The sequence below is a fragment of the Chironomus tepperi genome, unplaced genomic scaffold (assembly GCF_022539635.2).
Source record: "Chironomus tepperi strain 1889 unplaced genomic scaffold, CSIRO-AGI_Ctep_v1 contig_337, whole genome shotgun sequence".
NCBI classification, from domain to species: Eukaryota; Metazoa; Arthropoda; class Insecta; order Diptera; family Chironomidae; genus Chironomus; species Chironomus tepperi.
In genome coordinates this window covers 3,375,597-3,395,748 of record NW_027226459.1, presented here as the reverse complement: position 1 = coordinate 3,395,748, position 20,152 = coordinate 3,375,597, and the positions used below count along the sequence as shown (strand labels likewise).

The window sequence follows — 20,152 nt, the reverse complement described above, 5'->3', positions numbered from 1 at the left end:
AGAAGTAGGGACGAAATTAGAATATTTAACGGTAATGTTTTCACCAAGAACTATTTCAAGCATATTTTAAGCATACCCTCCAATTTTCGTCCACACAGTTTATACGCTTATAACACGAGAATATTCTAAAATAAGAGTAATTTCCAATGTCGTATCCAGAGGAGCATTCAGGTTGAGGGAAAGGAAAGGTTTCGGGTCAATCTCTTGTTGCATAAAACTCTCCAATTTGCTAAAGCTAAGCTTAATTTACTCGGAGTTAAAATGACTCAATAACTTCCTCTAATATGCAGAGAGACTGCTATTACGTACTGTTGTGGTATTTCTGTACCATGAAAGCATGCTCTTTGTCTGTCAGTGTCCATTAAACTCCAACTTTGGTATAAAGTATACAAAATAAAGCCAAATTAAATTAATAGTAAAATAAACAGATTACAGATCAATTAACTAAATGATATTGATTATGAATTTGAAAACAGGTAACGGTTCAAATCCTTAAAATGTGTAAAATGTTAATAATTCGCAATTCTACCTTTAATTTTTTGCCATTCTTGAATTAATTCCAAATTATATTTTTGCACCTTATTTTATGACATCTCAAGTCTCCCCAAACTTGCCATTTCCCCCCAACTTTTTCTCCCTTTTTTTATTACCATTCGCATTCGCAGCCAACTCTATAGCCTGTCTGTGTTTATTACAAAAATATAAAAATAAATATCTATTGACTATTAAATAATGTGCATTTTAAATTGTGTACATGAAGTCATTGATAAATAATCGGTTATTTTAAAGCACAGCTTTCGTGTGATGAGAAATGTGCATTAATCAAGTGCATTGTGACCTAATACGACACGAAGCAGTGAAAATATCTATCAGCCTGCCTGCTTAAAGATAATTGCTTTATAGACACTATTTGCTTAATTTAAATGAATGAAAATTTTGTAATTTCTTAATTAGATGCAAAGCATTTACATATCCATTAATTGCTTTTTATTTTCATGAATTAGCTATTCAGCCAAGCTGACTTGACTGACTATATAGTCATCTCACATTGAGTGTGAGCTTTTTTTTTTTTGATTAATTGCGTGTTACTGTAAATGGAATTATTAAGGAGGTGGATTTAAATTATTATTTGCACTTATTAAGCTTTATCTTATTTATTTTGCTCAAATAATTTGTAATAATTTGCTCATATGTAAGCATTTTCTTTTCGTTTTGTTGTTCTTGGCTTATATTCCATCTTATGGCTTGTGATTTTGTCTGGTTATGGACAAATGGTTTGATTTGGTAATGGCTTGGGGATATGTATTGGGATATTGCTGAATTGTAGTTTAAAGCTTCAGTAATGATCTAGCTTATATTGATCCAGAGCTAGAAGTTGACTTGAAATTTGGATGAAAAAGTCGATTCCGTATATTATTCAAGTTGACTTAATAACTCTGTATAAAAGTTCTAAACACAGCATTCTTAATTTCAGGCAGAGTCGACCTCTAGCTCTGAAATTATGAGATTCGAACTGTTAAGCAGACAGTGTAATTAAAATCAAACGAGGAACTCAATTGATAGACATTCTAAATATATTGTCCACTTAACCGCTTAATGGATAATAAGACGACGTCAACCTGGATGTAAATAAGTATAGTAATGAGCACAAGATACCTGCTCTGTCTTTTGTGCAAAAGGTAACTACGATTTCAATACAGTGTTAGCAAGGCTTTGGGAGTCCGGATTGAGGTAGCCATATAGCTACTTGTATTCTATAACTATCAATAGAAGTGTTTCTAAAAGCTCAGCATGTAGTATGATTAAATCGGTAAATAACGAACGATCATAAAACATGATTGCAACGTCTGTTGATTGCATTATTTCTCTTTTACAGTTCTATCATTTTGGGTATATGAAGTTTATTGTTGTGCATCTAGGATTCTACGTGACCTGAGCAATTTTAAACGGTAGTTCTACCTTTTTCGTATTCAATTAAACAGGCTCCGATGGGCTGGACATGATAGTAGAAGACCTGCAGAAGCTCCACTAAATAAGGTCTTTAAATCAGACTTTGTGGATGGTAAGAGAGCTCGTGGTAGACCGAAGAACTCCTGGAAGGAAGCTGTCGATAGAGACATTGCTTCTAAATACAGCTATTTGTAGATATATTCCTGATCTCCAGCATTTATCTCAACAGAATAGTCAATTAAGCATTATAATAAGAGTTATCTGATGATCTACGTCAGACTTATGTCAAATACATCAAGCTTAGATAACATAAATGTCATACTTACTAGAACACACGTGGCTAGAGGATTAGCACTGAATACTGTCATAATATTTTGTGCCTTTACAACTTCTCAATCGATTAAGTCATAAATTAATTTAATATTTAATTTCTATCGTGGATGTAAAGTCAAATAGACGACAAAGTCAACAACTTCTATTCAATAGTTTATGATGTCATCAAAAAAAAAATGATCTTCAGCATTATTAGCAAGTATATCTTCACTTATTTTATTTCAACATCCATTATACTTTAAAATATGCCATTTCAATATAATAGGTCTGTACAATTCGCATTTATGAATGAATTTTTTATTTCTACAGTGGCGACGGATGATGTAGGCGGCAAATAAATATTCCAATATTTACGTTTTCTCTCTCTTTGTCTCACATAGCGCTTTGGTGTCTCTCCATCGCACTCACTCACAATCTCTTCTCCAAGTCAAACTTTGCGTACTCGTTTCTCTTCCATTCATAAAAAATCTGTGCCTTCTTTTTTTTTCATTCATTCAATTACACTCACACGTCATATTCTCAGCAAGTAATGGGATTATTGATGATTATCGGGCGAGGTTGATGCTTGTTGTCGTTATGCGCCGCACAATTTATTTTATTTTATGTTTATTTCTTTTTATTGTGTCTTCTACTTACGTTATATCGGCTTAACGTAACAATTTTTTTTCTTGAATAATTTGATGGCTGTTGAATTTTGTCGTTTTGTCGGTGGACTTTTGGATGGTTTAAATGCTGTAAATCCGCATAGACTTCCTTTCATATGCCATGTCACACCTTGGTGGTAAACTTCGATCAAAACCAGACATTTCATGCGGTTGATGGCGTTTTCAAGGCAATTCAATCTTCCCAACTCCATCCCCCTATAAACTTTGTTACTAAATTTTCCTACAAAAAATTCAAGTAACAAAACCCCAAAATGCGCTTCAGCCTCACCATCAATTCTCCCTAACGCCCTTAAAATTTCAACTATGTAGCTTCCCATCACGAAAATGTAATGCATTTTGTAAAAAAAAAAAGTCTTTTTCTTCAACTCGTTCATCTCATAAACATTTGCGTGGGAATTTTTTATGAGACACTTTCGCTTTTTAGAATGCGATAAATTTCATTTCTATTGTTTCTTATTCAGCTGCCTTAGTGGAAAAAAAAGTCTTGTTTCTTTTGTATTAAGTCAAAAATTTATGAATGGTATTATGGATATGAATATCGGATATGCATGAGACAAAAATGGTTAGCATAGGTAGAATGAATTCTTAAGCAGATAATCATGGAGGTGCTTACAAGGTGCTTATTAGTTAGGGTGTTAAAGATGATTTCTTTTTATAATTTTATTTGTGGATCTGTGGATAATTGGCATCGAAATTCAGTAAATCCTGTCTTCTTATGAATATATTGAAGACTCATGATCCATTGATTTGATTGCGACATTAAAGGACGAATTATTGAAAGTTTTTCCATGGATGTCAACCTTAATTCCTCCTTGACATCATCCAAACTGTCCAAAATCAACTCAATAAGCAGACTTTAAGACTACAAGAAGCTATAGATCCAGCTTCAAGCGCCAATTGAGGGAGGCCATGGATCACACTTGATTTGTTCGGCCAGCGAAGCAAGTATGCAAGTAAGAAGTATACAATATTTTGAGTCATAAAGCTACGTATCCATAAAATTAAATGAACGTAATAAGCAAACGATCCCCATATCTAATCAGCTGTTACTGTATGCTCACCATCACAACAACACTCGCAAATTCTCTCTCAATATACAAATCACTAAAATTCTCACATCTGTCCAAAATGTTCTCTTAGTCTTATTTCAGATTCGATAGTAGATGGACGGCATATCGCACTGAGCATCTATAATATTCATCACAAATCTATTTATATCCGAAAAAGCAATAACAAATAATCATGCTCACAAGACAAGTTTATTCTCTCTCGCGACGCGCTTTTTGTTCAGCCACAGTCAGCCATAGCAATGATATTCAAAATGCTAAGCCGTACTCTGAGATTCCGAGTCTTAGCTTCTTCAAAATGGTCAAGGTAACTTGCCAGGTGGAAAATATTACAAAAAATCCATTAAGGAAATTACAAAAATGTTCTATGATGAGTATGGAGACACGATCAGAATTCCACCAATGTTAGGAAAGCCGGAAATTGTGATCACATACAATGCTGAGAATTTTGAGAAGGTGAGAATAATTTTCGGTCTGTTACTCTCTGTTGTCGTGACTCAGCTGTTATAGTTATCATGTAAATAATACTTTATGCCTTATATGGCATTGCTGAATGTTTATCTATCAAATTACGAGTCTCTAACAAATTTTTTCAAGGTTTTCAGAGTTGAAGGTAATTGGCCTGTCAGACTAGGCATCGACAGTTTGACATACTATAGAGAAACAAAGCGTCCTGAAATCTATAAAGATCTTGGAAGTCTATTTGCATCAAATGGTGAGAAATGGTCTTATATGCGATCGATTGCCAATCCAATTTTGATGCAGCCAAAGACAATCAAGAAGTACGTCACCCAGATCGATGATATTGCTAAAGAATTCATTGAAGTGTAAGTAGTCAGACTGTTAAGTGTGAATAAACATCGTAAAATGATAAACAATAGGTTGATATAGAATTATCTAAGAAAGTTTGTGTCGTGAGATAATGGCAGAGCTTAAAGTCGACTCCATATGAAATTAGAGTCGATTTAGAGCTCTGGTCATGAATGCATGACCTTGTAAGGTTCCTTAAGAGCCATAAATTCATGCAATTAACTAGAAATGACTTCCAATTCTTTATAATCCCACAGAATGAGGAAAATAAGGAACGACAAAAGTGAAATGCCGGGCGACTTCTCAAACTACATCAACACATGGTCACTAGAGTCAGTCACGGCTGTTGGACTTGAACGCAGACTTAATCTATTCGATGAGAACACAAATGATGAAAATGCCAAAAAGCTGATTAAAGGAATTAGAAATTTCTTTGAAATGACAGCTGAATATGATGGAAAAGCATCAATTTGGAAGTTCTACCAGACAAAAGGATTTAAGGAACTGCTGAATGTTTATGATACATTGACTGAGTAAGATTGCTGATTGGCTATTTTTGAGATAATGAAGATTTAAGTATGTTTTACTGTCCACAGTATTATCATGCATTACATTGATCAGGCAATCAAGGAAATGAATGAAAACAGCTCAGCAAGTGATGCTGAAGACAGCGTATTGAGGAAGCTTCTTCGAGTGGATAAAAGAGTTGCAGTCATTGTTGTTTCTGATTTGATGTTAGCTGGCGTTGATACAGTAAGGAATCTTAATAATCCAAAATTTTGATACTAAATATTGTATCTCTCTATAAAGACAGCCAGTGCCGTTCTCAACACACTTTATTGCCTTGCCAAGAATCCAGAAAAGCAAGAAATTCTACGTCAAGAACTAATCAAAATTCTTCCAGACAAAAATTCAAAATTAACTCCAGAAGTAACCAGAAACATGCCATACCTCAGAGCTGTTGTTAAAGAAGCTTTCCGTCTGTTTCCAGTTGTACTAGGAAATGTCAGAATGACTACAAAAGATGTTGTTATTTCAGGCTATCGCATACCTGCCAATACACATGTTGCAATGCAGCCTGTTTTCGATCTGACAAGTGATAAACTGTTTCCAAATGGCACACAATTCTTGCCAGAAAGATGGTTGAGGGAACAAACTGAAGGCTGCCCTAGAGCTGGTGCTACAAATCCATTCACGTTCCTTCCATTTGGATTTGGTGCTAGAAGGTAAGATTCTTATTGTTCGGACATGGAAGTAGCCAATTTTGACTTATTGTGATGTCTTTTTCACAGCTGCATCGGAAAGCGAATTGCTGAATTAGAACTGGAAACGCTGATAGCTAATGTGATCCGTAACTTTAGGGTTGAGTGGCACTATCCAGACATGAAGATCAAAAATACTTTTGTGAATATTCCTGATTCTGAAATGAGGTTTAAAATCATTGATGTTTAGGGTTAATTTTGTCATTTAAGGAACTGATAAATTTTTCTATATTTTATATGGTATTTTGGTAATAAAAGTATATCCAACAATTGTATCAGATTCTGACTTTAACTCAAAACAAACGTCATTCCGATCTCACACTTGTTATCGCCAATTTCTCTCTCAGTTCCTCTCTCTTTTCTCTCTCAATTTTTGATTGTTTTTCCCAAAAATTCTCTCAGTCGTTCCGCAGATTTTATTGTGAAAAGTGTTCCTTCCTCGACATTTCTAGACTCAAAATATTTATTTTTATCACCAAAACAATAACAATGAGGAATTTAATCATTAGACAAGTTAATTCTCTTTCCCGTCGCGCCTATTCAGCTTACCTTGGCAGTGAAATTGAAAATGCAAAGCCATTCTCAGAGATGCCAACAATTTCGTTCCTTAAAATGGTTAAAGAAAGTATACCGGGAGGAAAATATTACAAAAAGTCAATAAAGGAAGTATTGCAAGCATTTAATGAAGAGTTTGGCGAGGCAGTAAGGATTCCGGCAATGTTAGGCAATCCAGAAGTTGTCATGTCATACAATTCTGAATATTTTGAGAGAGTAAGAATCAATTTCTTATTAGATCTAATGATTTTGACATTTGAGAATCGCGTCATATAAAAATTTGAGAGAATTTTCTCTCATTCTCTTGTTCTGTGCATGTCTATCAGTTGTGTTGTGTGTTTATTTACCTTTGAAATCGTTATTCCATATTTAGCAATATTGATAACGAAGTTTATATCTTCGGTAGTGTTGCTATGGATTTACTGAGGATATAGACATTGAATTTTGAAGGATTTACCTTTTATTAAAGTCAAGGACATGAAATAGACACTGATCTGATCGATCTGACCTTAAATAACCCTTCTCAATTAAACTCAGTGTCACATCACTTTACTTAGTGTTTTGCAGTCTGAAGAATCATTGAATTAGAACAGTGGTGGGCAACCTGTGTATCTCGGCACTTTATTGTTTCGGCCAAATATTTTTGGAAATGCCATATATCACGTGCCGTGTGCAGTCTTATTCGAAGCGTACTACCAAGTTCTAAAGCTAAACATAAAAGGTTGTCCAACACTGGATTAGAATTTCTATTGCTTACAGCATTGGTAGGCAATCTATTATTTTTCGGAGCACACCTTGACAATATGCACCTACCGATTCCCCATATAGCATATGATTCATGGCACTTTTGTTCCTCATGACGCAAGTTGCCCATCAGTATTATTGTTCATTACCCCAAGAATCCCTTAAAACATCCTAACTACCTTCATCTTACCTCTAGATCCTCAGAGCCGAAGGCAACTGGCCTGTTCGAACAGGTCTCGATTCATTAGAGTATTATAGAGATACAAAACGTCCTGAAATTTACAAGGATCTTGGAAGTCTATTTGTGTCACATGGAGAGAAATGGTCAAGCATGAGGTCTATTGCGAATCCAATTCTAATGCAGCCAAAGACAATCAAGAAGTATACAACTCAAGTTGATGATATTGCTAAGGAGTTTATTGAAGTGTAAGGTTTATTAGACATAAGAAGGAATCAGAATTTGAAGTTGGATTGGATATTGTATGCCTTAACATCTTACAAATTTCATGTCGACTTCGAGTTCTGGGAATTAACTTCCTTTAAATTTATTTTCAAATTTTAACTTAGAATGAGGAAAATAAGGAACGACAAAAGTGAAATGCCGGGCGATTTTTCAAACTACATCAACACATGGTCACTTGAATCAGTCACAGCTGTTGGACTTGAACGCAGACTTAATCTATTCGATGAGAACACACATGATGAAAATGCTAAAAAGCTGATTAAAGGAATTCGAGATTTCTTTGAAATGACTGCTGAATATGATGGCAAAGCATCAGTCTGGAAGTATTATCAGACTAAAGGATTTAAGGAGTTGCTGAATGTTTATGATACGTTGACTGAGTAAGCTTGCTGATGTGAATTTGAATTAAATTTTGATATCCTAAAGTCTACCTGATTTCCAGTGTAATTTTGCACTACATCGATCAGGCAATCAAGGAGATGAATGAAAGCAGCTCCTCAAGTGATGCTGAAGACAGCGTTTTGAGGAAGCTCCTTCGTGCTGACAAAAGAGTTGCAGTTATTGTTGTTTCTGATTTGATGTTAGCTGGAGTTGATACAGTAAGGAATCTTAATAATCTAAGATTATCACAATAATAATCAAAATTCTTATACAGACTGCCAGTGCCGTTCTCAACACACTTTACTGCCTTGCCAAAAATCCAGAAAAACAGGAAATCCTCCGTCAAGAACTTATCAACATCCTCCCAGAAAAAAATTCAAAATTAACGACAGAAAATAACAAAAACATGCCATACCTTAGAGCTGTGATAAAAGAAGCAATGCGTCTATATCCAGTAGTATCAGGAAATGTAAGACAAACAACAAAAGAAATTGTTGTGTCTGAATACCGAATACCAGCTAATACCCATGTTGCTTTACAATTTTACATTGATTTATTAAATGAGAAGTATTACCCAGATCCTATGAAGTTCCTTCCTGAACGATGGTTGAGAGATCAAAGTGATGGTGATGTCAAAGCTGGTGTTGCTAATCCATTTTCATTCCTTCCATTTGGATTTGGAGTTAGAAGGTAAATTGATATTGTTTTTACTCGAGCGGCAAAAATGAAGAAGGCTCAGGGCCTTTAAAGTTTCATAGCTGAACCTTCTTCATTTGTGTCACTAGGGTTAGTTCAGTCATGGGTAATTTGTGTTTGTGGGCCACCAGGCTTACACTCAAGGTGTGTCGTGAACAACAAGCCCTAACAGGCAAAGAAACCGCTTTTAGGTTCCGTATTGGTATTTAAGTACCTTGAAAGCATGTTTTTTGCATGTTGCTCACCACTGGGTTAGATTAAGAACTATATGCTTAATTTTATGACTTTACAGTTGCATTGGAAAGCGAATTGCTGAGCTTGAATTGGAAACTTTAGTTGTTAATGTCATTAGAAACTTCAAAGTTGAATGGCACTATCCAGAGATGAAGATCAAGAGCACTTTTGTCAATATTCCTGATTCTGAGATGAGATTCAAAGTCATTGATGTTTAAATCTTATGATTCTTAATTTATTGATTTTGTTTGATTTTAATTGAATTATTAAATTGATAATAAAGGTATTAAATACTGGAAACTTTACCTTTACTTACTTCCTTGGCGCACGTAATGAATCGTCAAAGCTGGATCTATATTTAAATAGCTTCTGCCAGTTTCTAATTCCCAGCACTTTTTCGTCGTTGCTCACACATCAATCCCATGAGCTCTTTAGTCTATCTAGAGAATTGCACTTTGTTTCCTATTTTTGTAGGTAGACACAAGTGCCTTATCAGAAATTGACACGAATCCCTATTCCCTTTGAATACGTCGGTAATCATGTACCCAAGAAAATTGAAGAACTTTGTCGAGTTGATCTGATACAACATCCGAGTCAATTTACAAGCAATTTGATTAGCAAGTCTCTCGTTAAATCCAAAGTTCCACTCGAATCATATAAGATGTCTTGTCCAATATGACTCGATTTTAAGTTAGAAGCAAAAATTCTTCATGGCTTCAAGATACTTCAATTTGCTGTTAATAAGAGCTTTAGTGGAACCTTTAAATCTCCATATTGAACCCTTCGTTCATCTATGTCACTCGGGTATCTCCAATAAGCTCTAGAATTTCTTAATAAATTGAATCTTAATTTAAATCTTTCCAAATTTATTTTAATCCCATAAGATTTATTACATTTTCCCGTATAATTTTTGCATATCAAATCCGTCGTCAATATCAGCAAAAAATATCCATAACAACTTTACATTTTCATTCTGTCTTACACACCCACCTTAATATCCAATTCAATAGTTGCATTTGTCACATTAAATAGAATAATTCTCGCACTTGAAAATTTTATACAATCTTAATCTTGATAATAGACATGCAAATTTGTTAGAGACACATTTTGATGGCGTGTTAATTTATGGAAATTGAAAATGATTTGCGATATGAGATGAAATGTTTTGAGAAATATGCCATAAAATTGAATATGAATGAATTTGAAATTAATATGATAAGCCGACGATGCCAATCGGGTTTGTTTGTTTGGCTTGTTGAAATAGCTATGCTATGGGTATTTATTTAGTTAGGAGGTAGAGAGATCACGAGAAATTGTTATGAATGTCGCCAGTTGGAAGGTGAGGCAGGGGATGGAGAGTTTGGATTAATGGATAATGAGGTCTATTGACTTACTTACTTCGCTGGTCTCATAGATTCCCGAGTTGACAACTAGTTAGGCTTTATAGGCTGATGACTAGTTGAAGCGTATTTTTGTCCTTTATGATGTTCCAACGAACTATGAGGTCTAAGTCTAACGAAATTAGGGCTTTTGATCACAGTTCATTCAATTTGGGGATTGATTCCGGGATTATATGCAATTCAAGACTGGTATGAAAGTCCTAATCAATATATTGGGATCAAGAAGGTAATCAAAGCCACAGAATTCAGGAAATATTTGGGAAATAAAGACACTAATCCAAATGTCGTAAAGCAGAGCTCGAAAATCTACTCAAATCGACTCAAATTGACTCAAATTCATACAAAATCCGAGTCAATTTCGAGCTCTGGTCGTAAGTATCGATATGTGGGAATTGAACTCACAACCTCACTAAAGAGAATTGTTGCATAACCACTGAGCCAAAGAGTTTTTATTGTACTATCGTGAAATGGCATTAATGTTTCCACACTAAGGTTCGATCAAAACTGAAGCCCTGCAGCCTAAAGCGAACTATAAGCTACTGCCTAAAACTTCAGGCCTGTGCATTTAAAATGCAGAAAATGCAGACCTCGGTTCTTGCCCGAACTCTTCTTCAAACTCAAGACCTTAAGTTCTACTTATTTCTAGTTCATGTACTGGTTCCTATTACCTCATTACAATAACTACCCATCCCATGCACATAGTCTTTCCACCAGTCAGACACTTAAACATTTGTTTTCTAACAAAATAATTACAAATTCAAATTCGATGCTTTTTTTTATTAAATTAACTTTTCACGCGATTCCCATTATGATTAAAAATGTCTAGCAATGAGCTATGTTCGGATGCAAAAAGGGCTGTATTACCGTCCGCCATCACAACAATTACAATTTCCGATTTCATATTATTGCCGTCGCCACAACAGCTCACGCTTCTCAACTTATTTATCTCAAATGTACGTGAATTGTCGTCGTATTGATGAATGCGGCACGTCGCATAGGATGTTTTTACTATTTTTGGCTCATTTTGTGTCGGTAATTTTTCATTATTGACTTTGTGCTTATTCTTTCTCGTCTTTTGTTCTGACATTTCCGACTTTTTGGTCAATAAGCATCGACTGCTTTTCCTAATTTTGATCTGTTTTGATGGTTTGCATGATGACACGGTTATGGCATTTTTGAGTGTCGATAATGAAAATTTTGGAGCTAAATCGTGACTATTTGATGACCTTTTGGAACTGGATGATGAATTTTTTGAGGAAATTGGAAATTCTCCGCGATTTTTGACCATTTTAATGCTGTTTCTTATCAACTCATTGTTGGTGACGGAAGGATTTGATGACTCAACAGTTGATGATGATGATGACTCGATGTTGATCTTTTGAAGCAATTCCTTTACTTTCTCTAGTTCATGTAAGCTTTTGATGAAATTCTTATTTTCAGTTTTCTTGTCTTGATTTGGAAGTTTAAATGTTGTGATAATGTTGTCGATATTTGCTATTACTGAGTCATCGATGAGAGGGAGTGTCAAGCCTTGGAGATCAATTTTGAATTTTGATTTTTGGATCTGTCAAAGAATCAAAAAATTAAAAGCTTTGAATGAAAACAACAGGGTAGCAATAATTTGAGCGTTTGTCAAAAATGCAGACTGGCAAATCTAAAACCTTGGACGAACTGTAAGGTACAGCCGAAAAATAGCAGTTTGTTTAGAGCTCAGCCAAGAACAGCAAGACTGAATTTCTTGCGTTTTAAATGCGCAGGTCTGCAGTTTTAAACTGTAGGATCTTAAACGCAAGAAATTCAAATTTGCGGTTCTTGGCTGAAACATAAACACATTGGTAGTCTTCGGCTGCACTTTTAAATTTCAAAATGTATGGAGGTACTTACTGTTCCATCATTTCTACTTTCGACCGTCATTAATACTTTTGATCAATTTTACAAAAAAACAAACAAAAATTTACAAAATCAAATGCAATTTTCTTGGTTGCTATGATTAAATTCGGATAAAACTGATTAGAACAACGATCACATTGCAAACGCACGTCGGTGCGGCGCGACGTGAGAAATGTTACTTAAAGACAATTCGATTGAAATGTTGACCAGACAAGCATGATTGTAGCCTGAAGTCAGGTTTGATGATATTTTGCCTCAAATTAGAGTTACGTCGTCCTGAGGCCAGACTTTTCAATTTTTTACAGCATGTACTTTTGAAAAATACAGACAGATTTAACAAACTTTCTCAAATTGCACAAAACTCCATTCGAAAGCAGGTTGCAGGTCCAAGGGAATAATCAGAGCCCTAACTTAATGAATTTAATGGTCAAAGCATGCCATCGTCTTCCTTGTTTAATCATTAAACTAAACATTCAAGCATATGTTCAGTGAGAGTATATGCGTGTATGTTAGGGTAATGAACAAAATTTCCAATAAGAATTCCCATCCATCCAGTCAAACTTCCTCCATCACTCAATAGATGGCGCTCCAAAAATAATTCAAATTTTCTTCTTCCGCTACGTCTTCTTCTCACAGCATGTCCCCATAGTTTTTTTATTATTGATTATAAAAATATGTTGATTCTCTTGATTAAATCTTCATGCATGTGAAGAAAGCATCAGAAATCCAATAATGAAGATTGATCGACAGAGATCATTAATATGTCAAACAAATAAATCTGAATTAAAAGAGGCTTTAAAAGATGACAAATTAAGTGAAAGAAAATGAAAATCATCACAAAGAACGGTTCTTCGTACGAATGTGTGAATCTTATTCAGTTTATGAGTCGGAAAGGAAAGAGATGTACATAAAAAAATGCTGGAAACAAAGCCAGAAAGAGAATGAAAATTGTGTCAAAAATTCATTTTTTTTCGCGATTCATTTAAACTCAGCTTGAGTTATGATGTGCGGTGCTGTGCGGAAAGACAAAACAAAAAAAAGTAGAAAATACAGCATGAAAGAAGAAGTTAATAGAGTTGTAAACAGCATAAAGACAAACAAATTTAATTAGATAATCAGCAATCAGATGTGAAATGAATGAAACATATATGAGAAGTAGAGGATGAAGTTCTTCTTCGTCCACATCTTTCTTTTCATCACATCCAACTCAATCATCTTTTCTGTGTCCAAATTTCTCACCAGCCACTTACAATTCACGTCTTAATTTTCTTTTTTTCGGCCAGAATGTGTAATTAATTTATTGAAGATCAGCCTTTTGTTTGTGACATTTCACGTGCCATTTGACATAGATATTTGGGAACGGATGGAAGTCGCTGCCTTGTTTGGTCATGATTTAATGTTATTTTAATAATTTTGTTTAAATTGAAACGTGAGAAGTGACACAAAAATTAATTTTTGGAATTGCCAATATTTTTGCAACATCATCTCTTTGCTACCCATGCATTGTCACACATAAATCCATAAAAATCAAGCAAAAGTGAGAACATCACAGGAATTAGGTCTTCATATCTCATCACAATTGAATAAAATTCATCACGTGCTTGCATTTCATTAAGAAATTGAGATGAAAACATAGAAAAATGTAATTAGCTTCGTTTTCATTCATCCAGACTGTGAAGACACAAACAAAATTGAGTTGACAATTGAAAAAGCTTCTCACATTTAAATTGCAGTAATGATCACATTAATCCACTTTTGTGTTAAGTCTTGCGTTCTACAATTTAAGTTTTTCCTGCTTTTAATTACCAATTTCTAATGCGAAATCATAAAACTCACAGCAAGAAGTTTGAAATGCTGCTGCAGCAAATAAGAAGAAAGTTGTAATGTCGCCAATATCCGAGAATGAAGTAAAATCTCAAATGCTGTTTGGTTGCGGTAAAAAGATTACTTTTAAATGTAATTTAAGACATAAAATTTTATTGCCTTCATGTTTTTTTTTATTGCTTTCGCTTTTATCAGACTTCAGAGTCTTGTGGCTGATGTCCATTAGAGATTATGTTAATAATCTTTTAATTATACTTGTTTGTAGTGATATCTTTAAAGTAAGTTCATTGTAAGTTGTGATTGTGTCCAACAAATCATAGAAATTATCAGTTGGAGATTGTTATGTTGATGAGAGAAATTGGGATCAAAACAAAGGTGTTTGAGGCTTATAATTGATGCTTCCACTTGTTACAATGGTCAATTACAATTAGTCGAGTGAATTGTTGGGTGTAACTAGCTTTTGTCACTTCTTTTGTAGTTAATTGTGAGGTAGATTGTAGAAATGAATATAAATATGACAAATTGAGGTAGATTATAGGCATTTGTGTACAGTATCGGACTTTGTGGATGGTAAGAGATCTTGAGGAAGACCAAAGACCTCCTGGATTGTTCTCTAAAGATACAGCCGCCTTTAGACGCTCTCTAAGCGCGGCAATGGGCTCAAATGCATCTTAGCTAAGAAAATAAGCAAATCAGAGACATTTGTGCTGTTTTTCCCAACAGATCTGCCTCAATTACTAGCTATAAGCTGTAAAATGACAACTTAACTTCAAAATAAATTTCTAAACATTTTCAATTTAAATTTAAAAAGCGCAAAATTCAAACGCCTGACTGAAGCTGATTATCTTGTTAAAATTTGCATGAAAAAACTTTCAAAATCCACACAATAAATTTATTCAAGCAAGTAAAGTTATTAAGAATTTATGTCATTCTGACTGATTATGTGTCATTTCGCTTTCATGTCTCTATCTTTTACTTCAATGATTTGCATGCACTTTTCAGTCTTTTAAGCCTGACTTGACTTATTGTAAATTTTATTTTATTTCTAACTTTTTTCCTTCCATTCGTTCCTCATTTCATGTCTTATTTCACATGATGACATTTCCATAATTACATTTTGTCTTATTTATATGACATGTAGACATAGACAATGACATTAATCAAATTATTATTTTTGATTCTCAGTCTTCATGTCCCATATTCGACGGCTGATTCCATTTGATGTGTATTTGTGCCGTTCTCAGTTCCAATTTCTCAAATATTCTGATGTTTGCATAACAAAAACTCATTTAAGGTATTTAAAGTACACAGACAATGGATATGATGATGAGACAGGCTGTGATGATAAATAAATATTTATGGATATGAAGCATGAAATGAGCGCAGCTATAAATCAAAAGTCATGCAAACAAATTGTTCAATTAACTTCATTCACTTGTTCCATAGCTGGAAAATGTAAATCCATTGCTCTTTTGACTTTTGGATCTATATGGAAGTGAATGGATGAAGATGTGCTAGGAGTCATGCTTAGCGGTAAATCTTCTTCGAATTGGTTGCTGTCGTCATAAGATTTGCATAGAAAATGGTGATAGAAGCTATAGCACATAAGTCAAAGCATATCAGCGATGATCAATGACTTTATATGCAGCATGCATAAATTAAAATTACATATTGTTAGTGTCTGTGGATATATTCATTAATTAATTAATCATTACTGGATATTGCGGGCATCAGCCTCTGTGCTGTGTATATTTATAGAAATTAATAGCTCCAGCAGCAATTCCAGTAGTCGCGACTTACTTTCATCTCAATTTTCATATCAATTCATATCGATAAATTAAAAATGGAAAGTTGTGGTTCACCACCGTCATCTTCCAGTTCTTATGCTGCTCATTTCTAGAGCAAATTCGTGAATGGTTGTGATCTTCGTGCAACTGCAGAGCAGCACTGCATAACATTATAATTAGCACTTTCTAGTTTTTGCTTTGCATCTTTACTGTCAAGCTTCTGAACTTTTTTGTGACTTCTGTAATGTTTGTTGTAGTTTATCGCTTGGGATTATAAGGTTTAATTGGCACATTGACAGGTTCTATAGAAATTGACATGAAGTCGTCAAATGTAAAACTTTTGGAATCAAATCAACAAAGACATTCTAAAACCAAAAATGTATGCTGAGAACCACATCAATAGAACTTTCAATTCAGTCTTAACAATGCCCAGCACTTTACTAACTGAATTATCCAAAACCTTCACAATTCCATCTTAATGTTCAGTAGTCATATGCTGAGAACTACAAACTGTTTCTTTAGTATTTTATGCCTCAAAATTCTTCATTTCTATTTCCATTTTTAAGCCATTTAATTTTATTTACTTTTGTGCCTTCAAGTCAGCTTTGTACTTAAATTGTGAATCAAAAAGAGTCAACAAATTCTGGAATAAGAATGAAGAATATTTTGTAACGACAACAAAAAGAGTCGAAAGCAGCAATTAATCTAATGTCGTTATGAGCATCAGAAACATGGAACGAACGAACAGTAAGGCAGGCAGTAAAAGAAAGAAAAATCCCGTTTAGAGTCATATGATTGCATTTATTTAGAATATGAAGAAGAAGCAAAGCAACAAAAAAAAAATACGAGACAGCAGCACAGCATGTGATGGAATTGAGCTTATGGGAAGCAGAAAATTCATGAATTATTTATGGAAGTAGTTGCAAGTAAGTTGGATATTTTAGCATTTTTTATCGCCCTATTGTGTAACTGTGATTAATCAATATATTGACTATGATGAATTCAGCCATCAATTGCTGTCCATATTCAGCATGTCACGCATCACAAAACGTCATCAAAAAACACAAATCAATTCCAATCGATCACGAATAATTTTCACAATGACTTGCAATGCTCCAGTCTCTCAATTCTGTATTCGTCGTTTGATATTCATATTCAGCATAGAGCAAGCTCCATAACGGTATAAAGGTCGAAACAATTGAGTCTTTGAGATTTCTTGCATTCAGATTACAAAAAGAATCTCTTTCAAATGAAATGGAAATTCTATGAAAATAGTTCCGTATGTTAAGCTATAGTTCCATGAAATGAAAGAAAACAGACTCAATGGTAATAAATAAGGCACATAATTACTGTAAGTCTACAAAAAATTGACCTAATTTTTTATTTCAGAGATGAGCCAATTTCTATTGAGATATACATAAATTTGGTATTGTGTCAGGCAGTTCTATTTTAATGTCAAGCTTAAAAAGGGAAATTCACAGAATTGAATTGCAAAGAAAGTGTCTAAAATGAGACTAGACCTTAATCCAACCTTAATCTCCCAAATGCAATTTAATAGAAGGAAATTTCGCATTAATTATGGACAACAAGTACTCGAAAACGGGACTAAGCATAACATGCATTACGATGAGTACTTTAATGGAATGTGCTTCATAGATATCATGCACATTCAACCATTCAAACGTGATTACAATCAATTTCATTGCTTTGGTGCATTAATTGAATAATCATCAGTGAAGAACTTCCTCTAATGGAAGTTGAACATATCTCGGACATATGTTGTATGAATTACAGACTGAATGGTTAAGGTTGGGAACGAGAAGGTTTTTGATAAATTGTTAGTAATTGATGCAATCGATTACATGAGCTTAATAGTATGTGATTGAGTGTTGCTAATTCAGGCTATCTTTAAGTTTGTATCGAAGAAATTGGGAAGCTTTCATTTCTGAAGATTTTGTCTAATTGAATGCTCAACTTTGAGTCTAGAGCGCTAGCTTATCTAAACTTCCTTACTGGCACCATGCACCGACCTGGAGCCTAGGTTATTGCAAAAGGTCTTCCATCTGCCTCTGTTAACTCTAGAGCGCTTGCTTATCTAAACTTTGAGTGCCGTGACTCCAAAAAGAGGCACATAATTGGACTTTTGGTGTCTGAACTCTCAAAATTCTGCCAATTTTGGTCTAAAGCAGAGCTCCAAGTCGATTCGAGCTAAGTCGACTTGAGTCGAGTCTACTCAAATGTACTCGACTTGAGTCGACTCGAAGTCGATCCAATTTTTTCTGGTTGACTCGACTCGACTTCGAGCTCTGGTTTATAGCATTAAAATTCTTGAAATTCTAATATTCTTGAACAGAGATTGAAGAGTTATGATCATCAGACCAAACAGCCAAGGTAAAGGTACAGTTTGAATTAATCCGACCTTAGAAGTGATCCAGAGGTGAGACATAGGGGGTAGATTCAGCCATAGTCCTCTTTGGTATACACTCAGTTTTCAGGTCAAAAGTATTCAGGAACTTGCATGTAAATTTGAGTATACGTAGGTAAATACATGAAAATTCACTAGATCCCTAATTCTGAATATGTCCTGGATCATTGGTGGGCAACCTTTATATTTCGTACTAGTGTACGAACCACAGGTTGCCCACCACTGTCCTCGATCTTCAGATATGTCAAGTAATCATCTTTTAGACATAAAAACTCAACAATCTCACCATTCAGAACTTAACATTGTTTGCCTTACCCAACAGAACTTAACCTTAATTAACTAAAACAAATACCAAAAATTCCATAAAAATTCACATCCACAGGCAGTCATACAAATGTGTCGAGATTCTCTAATTAAATTGTAGCGATTAATTAAGATTCTTTCATGCTTACATAATAAGATTAGATAAATCTAGCTTACTTCCGCTGTAACCTCTTTGATCTGCAAAATTTCCGTTCTCGTGGCTCATGTTAGCTAATGAAGTTACGGTTCTATAAGTGAATTAATCAAGAAAGATGATTCATTACAGTAATAAATTCTTGAAAATAGAAATGTTGGTCATACGTCTCTGCCTATTTGGGATAATGACAAATTACTCTAATAAATTACATTCATTTTAATGGATAGAATTTAGATCAAATGCAATTTTTTGCCAAGAAGCACGCAATATCGATAATAAAACAGCATTTTATGGATTAATTTTTATGTCTCTTTGGCAATTTAATTTGAAATTATTTCCATTCTTATAAACTTTTATTTTCTCATGACTAGCGACAGGAAATCCATTGAAATGATAAATTGTCTACTTGTGGGCAAATTATAAGAAAAATACTTACTCTATTTTCTTTTTGTAATCTTTGCAAGATGATAATTGACGTTTATTTTTACGCTTTTTTTTGCAGCTAAAGAATTAAGCACACTCCTTTCAGTTGTCTTGTTCCCAAGCGCTTATAGCAATAATAACTTGGAAACATTGTTGCGGATTGCGGATTGTGTATTGTGGATGTGAATGGACTGGATTTGTTTGCTTGGCATTTTGTCCTGGATAAGTGGATTTGATTTATATGATTTTTAATTTATATGAATTTGGAATTGGGATTTTGATAAATGTAATAGAGTTTTTGCAAATTATAGTACATTTTTCCAAATTGTACTAGATTTCTGGTTGAACTAGCCAGTATTATACTAGGTATTTGTAATTGGCAGACAGGATCCAGCGATGAGCTTTAGGCGTCATCTGAAGGAGGACTGGGATCACAATTTATATGTCCATCCAACGAATGAACTAAGTAGTAAGTACTAGCGTTTTGAAGTTTATGCCAGAATCTTATGAAATTGGACCAGATTCTACTAAAAATTGTGATAAATTCTCCAATAATGTACTAGATTATTCTATTTTAAATAGTTCTAGTAAAACGTACGTTATTATTAAGATTTGTGCATTAGATTATAATCAAAATGTACTAGATTTTTAGAATTGTGCATTAGATTATAATCAAATTGTACTAGATTTTGTATATTTTGTACTAGAAAGTAAATTAGAATTTTACTGTTTTTAAATCAAAGACATTGCTTCAATCTAGATCTCGTAATAGATTTGAGTTAC

General features: G+C 34.1%; 2 protein-coding genes across 2 annotated transcripts; both read left to right on the top strand.

Moving 5' to 3' along the window:
* The first annotated feature begins 4,082 nt into the window (after nt 1-4,082).
* LOC139093558 (cytochrome P450 CYP12A2-like) lies at nt 4,083-6,362 on the top strand. Its single transcript, XM_070644305.1, is given in 7 exon segments — nt 4,083-4,314; nt 4,317-4,471; nt 4,613-4,842; nt 5,083-5,358; nt 5,422-5,578; nt 5,636-6,051; nt 6,118-6,362. Coding segments are annotated over 7 exon segments (1,518 nt in total). The 5' UTR covers nt 4,083-4,190; the 3' UTR covers nt 6,278-6,362.
* A 123-nt stretch (nt 6,363-6,485) lies between these two features.
* LOC139093574 (cytochrome P450 CYP12A2-like) lies at nt 6,486-9,460 on the top strand. The gene is made up of 6 exons (XM_070644322.1): nt 6,486-6,858; nt 7,583-7,812; nt 7,954-8,229; nt 8,292-8,448; nt 8,505-8,920; nt 9,219-9,460. Exons 1-6 carry the CDS (start codon nt 6,577-6,579, stop codon nt 9,376-9,378), a joined length of 1,521 nt encoding a protein of 506 aa, XP_070500423.1. The 5' UTR covers nt 6,486-6,576; the 3' UTR covers nt 9,379-9,460.
* Nucleotides 9,461-20,152: the final 10,692 nt, after the last annotated feature.

Excerpts from the sequence above, each read along its gene's own strand:
- LOC139093574 (XM_070644322.1), top strand. The coding sequence starts at position 6,577 with ATGAGGAATTTAATCATTAGACAAGTTAATTCTCTTTCCCGTCGCGCC. Across the intron at positions 8,449-8,504 it reads TGTTAGCTGGAGTTGATACA|ACTGCCAGTGCCGTTCTCAA; the intron begins GTAAGGAATCTT and ends ATTCTTATACAG. Across the intron at positions 8,921-9,218 it reads TTTGGATTTGGAGTTAGAAG|TTGCATTGGAAAGCGAATTG; the intron begins GTAAATTGATAT and ends ATGACTTTACAG.